Here is a 9646-nt window from a genome sequence, read left to right as displayed (position 1 = left end):
GTTTTATATATGTTTAGGTAAATATCATAAAACTGAGAAAACCAATTTTAATCCAGACATTGGCTTTGTATTTTCCTCACGTGAATCCACTTCCTGGCACTCTGCCAACTGACGAGGAAGCAATTACGCCAGTGCACTTCTTTTAAGCAATTCTGTTGATGCACCACACAATAGGATTCTAAATGATTCACCTCATATGTAAGACCACGAACAGAAAGCCCTTCTTACAGTAATGTAATAGTGATTTTACCCCAGAGGTATGCAGATTGGGTCAACGTCCGCTCGCATCTGGGATCAAAGACTTGGAAGACATACTTACATAACCAGATGTAAGTCATAGCCAATGTATCATGCAATGAAGCCGTGCATACAGTGTCCCAAATGTTTAATACCGACGAAAGTGGGTTAGTGCGGTCAGTGAGATGGCATCATAGAATATCGTTCTCAAGATGTCACAATTGTATTTATTTATTTATTTGATTAGTGTGGAAGGAGAGATGGCAGTGCAAACATTTTTCTCAAGATGTTACAGATGTATTTATTTATTTATTTATTTACTTATTTATTCATTTATTTGATCAGTGCAGTCAGAGAGATGGTATTATAAACATCGTTCTCAATAAATCACAGTTTTATTTATCTATTTATTTATCTATTTATTTATTTATTTATTTACTTATGTATATAGTTGTTTATTTCTTTAGTGTTTTGTGCTCATGGGTGTATCACTAATATGGCAGCAGTCAGGTTTATGGGTGGAGGAAACCGGATATACAAGCAAGGTTTTCTCGTACGTACCTGTGAAAGAGTCCACTCTGTTTCTTCTGGAACTCCCTCTCCAGAAGTGTGCCTTCTATCCACCCCCGGCCATCCAAGTGGGCGTACTCGTAACCTTGACTACAAGCACACTTGTAGCCGCCCTTGTTAAACCCGTAACGGGACAATGGGGAACACTAGGCACACACAAAAAAATGTAGCAGGTCATATTTACTCAAAATATATATAGGGTCGCCAAATATTCCAGAGTTCAATGGCATTTATTATACTGTATCTTAAGTTTGTGGCTTGGTATAAATCTTTTTTTCTTTTTTCTAATCGAAGTGATCAACTAAAGTGGTGACGCTGACGGTTCGTCTCTTATAAAACTCAGCTAAAGCCTGTAACATCTAGATAAACTCTTCATGTTTAATTCTAAACTTCAGGCGTCGGAACAGAAATTCCTATACCAATCGTCAGCTGTAACAAACGTTCCAGATCAATGATGGAAAGGCCAATTTCCACAACAACGTTCAACACAAATCACCAAAGAACTATGGAAATATTAAGATGTTAGGGTGAATTCCTCTATAGGAGAAGCGATTTACACGGCCCTCAAACAATACTGTGTTAATGTGACAATGTTCAGGTCTATAGAAAAGAAAACCGGGCTCAGAGGAAACCACCTGCAGAACGAGGTTTCCTATTCCTATCGTAAATCAACAGCTCAGAAGCTAACCTAATTCGCACAAAGGCTTGTGGTTTATAGCTTACAGACATCTTATACTATAATAAAAGACTTACAGCATAAAGAGTAAAACCAGAGCAGAGACGACAGTGTGGTGATTGGCAAATGGTCACAAATACCGGTGAAATACCGCCTTTTGTCGATTTACCTCAGTTAATTTATTCGAAATGTTCGAGTAAATGCTTAAATGGTAGCAAATTCCAGGCTCCCTAGCACCATGGCTTAAACAGAATAAGGCAAACGATGTTATCTGGTGCTGATTCCAAATTAAATGGGCGTCACTGATCTAGAATCACTCAAAGTACTGTATTGTCATGACATTTAACATGCAACAAAATTAAAGCAATGCAAAGGGACTCGGGGATGCTTAGTCTACCAGCAGAATCCTGGTTTATGCAAGTAACCGTTGAAATACGACCAATTTTCAATTCTCCTCAAGTAGCGTTTTATTCTTACTGTTCATGTAAATGTTTAAATAGTAGCAAATTACTCTACCCCTAACATCATGGCTTCGGCAGAATTAGATCGATGACAGAAATGTCGCTGAGAATCACATTATTATTATTGATAAAAAATCCATCAAATTGGAATATATATGCTTTTTCATGTATATGCTTATTTACATATTACACATAACTGTGCGTAAACACTTACAGTGGTGGACGGATAAGGACAGCGAGCTGTGTTCTTGAAAGCATTGGCCACGTGGTAAGGCTGAGGACATTGGTTGATGTCCAATCCCGACAACAATACATCAACTGTCACTACACCCCTGGGAATAACCAATTTTTTATAGATCGAAGAAAGAGGAATCAAGAAGTTTTCACCTATGCGACAGTAGTCAGTTTAATTGGTGAGAAAACCGGAGTACCAGGGGAAAACCAGCAATCGTTGGCAAGTTACTGACGAGTGAATGATTATAGCTAAACGTCACTTCGGCATAACTGAAGACATGCTCTGCCCAAGTTAATGGCGAACTTTCCCAAATGTAACACATATTCCTGCACACCATTCTGGTATACGACATGCCGTAGCCAACTAACGCAAGACTACGCAAATAACAGTGAAAACGAGGAATCCACAGATTCCCTGTTCAAGGTTAGGAATTGAATCAGAACCTTATGTGTTCTAGTGACTGAAGGACACTCATCTCAAACAGTCGTCCACAGCCCGCTCCTTCACTACATAAATTTATTTATTTGATCGGTGTTTTACTTCGTACTCAAGAATATTCCACTTATGCAACGGTGGCCAGCATTATGGTGGGAAATGGAAACCTGGCAGAGCCCCGGGGAGAAACCCACAACCATTCACAGTTTGATGGTAGACCTTCCTGCGTATGAGAGAAAGTCACTTTCAGCAGAGCTTGAAATCGCAACTATCGACAGGCTTCTGGGTCTTTGTACCGCGCTGGCTAACCACTAGGCCCACTACTGAAATGGCTGCATTTTTATGGTTACCAAACCCGTGGAAACGTACCACAGACTTTATTAGAAGTGGCCAATTCTGGGCACATGCCATTACCGGAGAGCCTTTCCCGACGGTGTCCAAAATCCATGATGAACTATCATGTCCGCAGAAGGAACAATTAATACAGTCATGCAATCATCGTCGAGTGCGAAATGAATGAGGTACCTTTCCGCGCCTCATGGCGACTCGTACGTGTAAGCTGAATAGGCCATTGTTCTTATGGGTAATACGTAACTATGTTTTCTGCCCATGAAAACTAATCGCAATAACAACAATGAACAATAAACTAAACATACAGCTTGAGCCCAAATTACTTTAGCCTGGAAATGTTCTTCGTATTTTGATGGACAAGTGTCCTGTAACACGTTTAGAGTTATAAAGTATTCGAGGTTTTCAGAGCTTTTAATCACTGATTACTTACTTGAATTGTAAATTTCGTCTCAGCTGATCTTTCCCGAAAAATGGTACCACGAATGTCATCACCCAGTCGTCTATCTGGCCGTCGCATTTAAACCTGGGCCGTGTCCATCTGCCATGTTTGAGCGAGGGTGCTCTGTACTTTATGGGGTAAAACTCAAACCTGTAATTCCTGGGGACGGAGTAATCGTACCTGACAAAAGGTTTCATTTTGTATTTCTTCATTCCATCCATGTTTGTTCTCCAGCGTTGTTTCATTTCCTGAAACCACTCTTCGTTGATGTATAGCGTCTTCAGCCCGGCTGTGTCGTGAGCGTAAAACTCATTTTCCTTTGTACGCCATGCGTAAGGCCCGAAAAATTCGCGGGTTGTGGTAGAGTTGAAATTTGGAAAAGCGTGCACATCGTAAAATATTCCACTTGATCTAATTTTGTGGTTGGCCATGACATTTGATATGACTTCCCCAAAAAGCTGATCCTTGTGGAGTACCTGTGCTGGCCGGAAGTCTGCGTAACTTTCTCCCGGGATAACGTTTTGCAGGTAGTTAGACAGGAAGTGAGAGAGCCTAAGAGCAGTGCGGGCCTCCGCCTCGAACTGTTTGTCCACCCCGTAGCTGACGTCGCCGTGAAGATACAGTTCACTTTCAGTGCGACTTTTACAGTTTGCCGCGGTTATGGATGATCTGTACTCAAATAGTTTATCCATTTTTTCTTGTGCTTTCTGGCTGTAAAACAAGGATCGCTTTTCTCGGCCAAGAGTCTTTCCATTAACATCTGACCACTGGGCTTCTGTTAACTCAGCAGTTTTCCCTCCCTCAGGTTGCTCTGTACAATTTTGACAGGGGGCCTCACCAACAACCCCTCGTTTAGTTCGGCTAATCATAATCGGGTTGAATTGATTGTTTTCGATGTCGGGTAAAACCAATCGCCCTGAAAAGAAGCAAGTATATTCGTTACGAAAATCCAACAGATACAAAACACTACAGCGTGCAGAGTAAACCCAGAGCAGCGAAGACAGTGTGATAGTTAAATGGTCACATCTAACCTGTAAAATTCGGTCTCTAACATGTACTCCAACCGTTAATGTAAACATTTATATGATAAAAACCTATACATTCATGGATTAAGAAGAATTAGTTTAGTTTTAAATGCAGTTATGTTCAGTTTAAATGCAGTTTAAAATGCAGTTATTTTAATATATTGAAAGTCACCATTTTAGAATAAAAAAAAATTTAACATGATAACTAAAAAATAAATATTGGAATAATTTGGTTGCAGATCCCATTTATGATGAAAACCATTTATTTGTGATGATTTTTTTACATTTGAACGAAAAACGTCTTCACCATGTGTTATTTCATATTATTTAAAGATTGCCTTTAAGAATATGTTCACGAAAACACCGCTTGCTAAAGGAAAGTTGCTTGTAGTGAGTTCGATCGCTTTTCAGCAGTTTTGAAATTTAGTAAATTGAGTCACAGTCGATATTCATGTAACACATCGTAGATCTGTCTTTAGTTTTAGGTTAACACTCTTTCTGGCAAATACAGACATGGTCTACGGTGATCTCTGTCGATCTGTGCATCTCACAGTGCTAATTCTGCTTAACCTGGGTTGTAGGGGACGTATAAGCATCCAAGTTTTTACATCAAAACGCAGCTGAGGTATTAATATTTGAGTTCCATCTGAAGTATTTATATTTGTGTTCCATCTGGAAATTATTCACGGAACACGAGATACTTGATGGTATGTCTGGTACGTCTTAAATGCATTATTGAAAACCGTTGAGTGCTTCTCTCTTACATGTTACCAGCTTTATTTGCTATTTATATATTATTTCTTACATGGTACTTTGGGAACTGGTATTGTGTTGACTCGGAACGCCTTTTTACAATTTATGAGTGGAGTACGAATATCAAACTTTACGCTTAGATTTAGCGTTTAAAGTCTAAAATTACTAAAATACATAGATATCTCTCAGTGACACCGTACATGCAACTGTTCCTTTGAGTCATTATTTATTTATTTCTGAAGAATAAAGCACTGACGGCAGAGAACGTGATACTCATTTGAAGACCATTTCTCCGCTAAAGCAGTAATGTTTACACATACCCAAAAGTAAACTATACGTTAGACCAGTGTGATATCTGGCAAGTGATCACACGTAACCTTTGAAATACGGCCTCTTGTCAATTTAACTCAAGGTTTTTTCTAACTGTTCATGTAAATGAATACTAGCAATTTACACGTCCCCTATCACCGTGGCTTAAGCATCATTTGGTATCAAAAAATGCCGAGCTGTTAATTGCAATGTATTAGTCGTGAGTGGTCTAAAATTACTCAATCACTTACACAATCTCATGATGGTCATAGCGTAGTACTACGTGCCCATACAAATCAGTTTTATAACAGACAGCAAAAGAAAGAGTATATTTACAGTCAATCGGCACACAGCCGAATCCCGCCTCGAATTCCTCCGCCGTGGCTTGCTCCACAAGGTCCCCAGGATAAGGGCCCTGGATCCCCATAGGGTATCTATAACCCCTCCGGCACTGACATTTGTACCCTCCTCGCCTGAAGCCTCTGCCAGATGTGTGTTTGCACTGTGATCCAAGAAATCAGATTTAGAAGTAGTTCTTGTTACGACATCATAAACAGAAAGTTCATTTACACTAAGGAAAACTTTATGGTAGACGTGTACTCGTTGAAAAGAGACCTTTGCTGACCAAGTCGCACAGCTGACAACACTGTCTGGAGATGCCTGGAGGACAGCTGTTTCTGCTGGTCTCAGTTCACTTATATTGCAGCGACCAGGTACTCGTATATGTGTGGAGGAAACCAGGTATAGGCAGGACGAAACCACCGCTAGGTACCTGAAAAACCTACTGTGTAAATGCCGGTACTAAGTCAGTCGGACCATGATTTATATACAGCCACACTGATGGACAGAATGCTGCCTCTTACCATGTGTTTACGTTGATGACAGACATTAATGTACTGAAAGCTGGAACTTACCATGTGTTTACTTTGATGACAGACATTAACGGACAGAATGCTTCACCTTACCAGCGCTTACGTTGATGACAGACATTAATGAACAGAATGCTAGACCTTAAAATGCGCTTACGTTGATAACAAGCATTAATGGACAGAATGCTACACCTTACCATGCGCTTATGTTGATGACAGACATTAATGGACAAAATGCTGCCCCCTTACCATGTGTTTACGTTGACAACAGACAATGGACAAAATGATGCCCCTTACCATGTGTTCAAGTGGATGACACCTGGCCGTGCCGGACAGGTAGCTGGGTCCAGGGTTACCCACACTAACAGGACAGGCATTGAAGTCAATCCTCTCAAAGTCAATACTCATCACTACCACAGCTACAAACCTGCAAAGCAAAGAACGTGGGTTTTAATGCAGTACTATAAACAGTTTCTACTGCGCATCAGCGATACATCTGGAAACAAACCAAGTTCAGTTCATATTGCCTTCCTCTCCGGTTGTAGGTAGGAAGGTCTGGCAGAAACATGCGAATGGTCGCGAGTTTTCTTCAGTCTCTTCCCGGTTTCCACCCAACATAATGCTGGCCTTCGTTGACAAAGTGAAATATTCTTGAATACGACGTATAACTCCCACAAAATAAGTAAATAAATAAATCTAGGGACAAACAAATATACATGGTGATTTATGCCTATGCTACAACATTGAAAACCGTGGCGACTACCCAAGAGACATCTCAGTTCTAGTTTATTATGTGTATTTTCATAGGTTTTCGACTTGAAACAATATGCCCGAGTCCATGCAAAATTTCAGGTTTCGCAAAGATTCACATACAATGGACGAAATTTGCTGAATTTTGCTTGTGAGACTACCAAGGGTTACAATTATTTAACACTTGAACCAGTTATCGATAAAACTTATGGTTCCGTCATGTAAAGGAAGCCAATTTCCTTCAAATTACCTTTCGGGTTCATTCAACCAGGTAACCGGTCAAACATGACGTTGAGCCCTAGGATTCAGCAAATATTCTTTCTAAGTTTCTAAGGGCTTATAAGAATCAACAAAGTGTCAAAATGCATTGATGGGTCGACTGATTATTTAGGTCTGCATGATGGTATACCGAGAAAGTGACATAATCCTGACGACAGTGGACATGGCTGGATATCGCATGTCAATCAGACACAGTGTAAGCTTGATTCCGCGTGGAGTGGTTCAGTGAAGAAGCCATAAACAAAAAAGAAAAAAAAAGAGTACAAATGTTGGTATTAAACCTCTTTCGGGCCTGAACCCGAGCGTTGGTCCGTATATAACAAATATAATTCAAACACCCTGCAAATATGCAGTTTTCACACACGCTTTTCGTCGTCTCTATCTGTAGTTCAATCAACTAGTTGCTTTATCAATTATGTCATAATTAAAACCCAATGAAATATCAAGCAAAATAAGGTTATTGCAGAAAATATCGTTACATCAAAATAAGTGATAACATCTGAGATGTACATCGATGTGAACTGGGATGAGCTCTTCTCAGGTGTGAAGTAGAACATATGTCTACCTAGGACGTCATGATGTTTCACTTCTATCTTTTCACATTTACACATTGCATAAGTATACCCAATAAAGACAAAACCTTCGTCCATACTGAAATTGTACATCACAAATTTAGATCATATCGACATTGGTGACACATGGGTCTTTCTTAGTTATACATTAACAGCAGCATGCAGTTGACCTTACCTGGGCCGTCTCAGATGGGTGAAATTGGAATATCTGGGCATAAAATCCACCACCGGTGATGTGGCGCTGACCACCCATTTATTTGAGTGGCCACAGTCAAAGTAAGGACGGGTGAAGAGGACGGGAAGAGCCTTGTCTCTGTCAAACTGTCCAGGCGAGGCGGGTCCGAAGAAAACAGAGGCCTGAAATTCCTCGTGAGTGAAATGACCCGTGGCACTTGAGTACTTGATGCCGACACTGTAGGTAAATTTGTTCAGAGAATCTTCATTGCCGGACGTATCCGGCAACCATAGGTCATACCATGGGTTCATTTTATATCTGGGATGAGAGTAGTTACTCATGGGGCCCATTGCCCCGAAGTCTCTGACAGTCGCTGTAGTCAGTGTTGGCTCCCTTAACCAGTTACCAGGGTCCCGGTAATCGTCAACCTTATAGGCTTGAGGACCGAAGAACGGCAAAGTTTCGTTGAACCCCAAGGTGGTGAACCAATTAGGGTAGCTGCAGTTAAAATCGAAGAAAACGGCGCTTCCGTTTATAAAGTTGTCACTAGCATGGATATCGGCAGTGGCTGACATGTAATAGTAATACCAATCTGGGTTAAAAGTAAAATCAAACACGGACGTGTTGAATTTCTGGAAAATGTAACTGTAGAAAAATGCTCTGTTCAACGCCATGTTATGTAGATGAATCAGACTGGAGCGGTTCTGGTACCAAGCCTCTGATCTCAGAGTGTTGTACCTTGGTACTTGTGACACGGTGTCTTCCGACATGTACTGTTCAGCCTTGGTCAGAGAGTTACACTTGTCAGGGTTGTCCTGCAACATTGTTAATTTTTGGTTCAGCTCATCGAAGCGGTCCCATTTCATCCAGTCAAAGACGCTTTTAGAGCCAAATGTGAGTTGTAGTGCAAGCCATAACAATGACCAGACGAGTCCGGATTTTGCCATTACCTTTAAGAGGTGCTGGAATAAAATGAAATAAAAATAATTTATGACATGCACATCAGCCTTTGAGGATGTAAAGAGGCTACAGTAAAGCACAAATGTCTGCTGAAATAGGTCCAATAATGCAATACCAGAGTGCACATTTGATTCTTTGTAAGCTCTCTTATATTACCTCCCTATAAAGGACACATCTGGTGCCTTGCCACCACCCACCACCAGCCCCTTATCTCTATCAAGATGAAAGTGCAAGGGGTCGTGTGAGTTGTTACTACCGGTATATTGTAACATTAAGGTGCAATGAGTCTTATGAGTTGTTACCATACTTTAACATTTACATGGACTATTAGAATAAAACCCTAACTGAGGTAAATTGGAAAGAGGCCGGATTTTACTGGAAATATATGCGGCAATTTGTCAACTATCACATTGTCATCAGTGTTGCTTAATGCCATACTCAAGAATTTTCAACTAGACGCCTACGATGCCAGTCAGTTTTATGGGTGGAGGGAACCGCAGTGCCCGGAGTAAACCACCGACCTTTGACAAGTTACTGAGGAACTTTTCCA

The 9646-nt window shown here is 40.6% G+C and overlaps 1 protein-coding gene across 1 annotated transcript; it reads right to left on the bottom strand.

Annotated features, from left to right (window-relative positions):
- Positions 1-224: 224 nt before the first annotated feature.
- On the bottom strand, positions 225-9083 carry LOC135475620 (uncharacterized). The gene is made up of 7 exons (XM_064755550.1): positions 8137-9083; positions 6658-6787; positions 5828-5993; positions 3396-4320; positions 2159-2276; positions 799-953; positions 225-288 (listed from the first exon to the last, which is right to left on the bottom strand). The coding sequence occupies exons 1-7, from the start codon at positions 9081-9083 to the stop codon at positions 225-227; spliced, it is 2505 nt and encodes an 834-aa protein (XP_064611620.1).
- Positions 9084-9646: the final 563 nt, after the last annotated feature.

This window comes from Liolophura sinensis, chromosome 9, assembly GCF_032854445.1.
Source record: "Liolophura sinensis isolate JHLJ2023 chromosome 9, CUHK_Ljap_v2, whole genome shotgun sequence".
NCBI lineage: Eukaryota > Metazoa > Mollusca > Polyplacophora > Chitonida > Chitonidae > Liolophura > Liolophura sinensis.
This window is presented reverse-complemented; position numbering and strand designations above follow the sequence as displayed.

What these genes read in the sequence shown, in the direction of transcription:
- LOC135475620 (XM_064755550.1), bottom strand. Translation starts at nt 9,083, where the DNA reads ATGGCAAAATCCGGACTCGTCTGGTCATTGTTATGGCTTGCACTACAA. An exon ending in GTCATCCACTTGAACACATG is followed by an intron (nt 5,994 to 6,657) that starts GTAAGGGGCATC and finishes CTTGGATCACAG; the next exon opens with TGCAAACACACATCTGGCAG. An exon ending in CAGAGTGGACTCTTTCACAG is followed by an intron (nt 289 to 798) that starts GTACGTACGAGA and finishes CTTTGATCCCAG; the next exon opens with ATGCGAGCGGACGTTGACCC.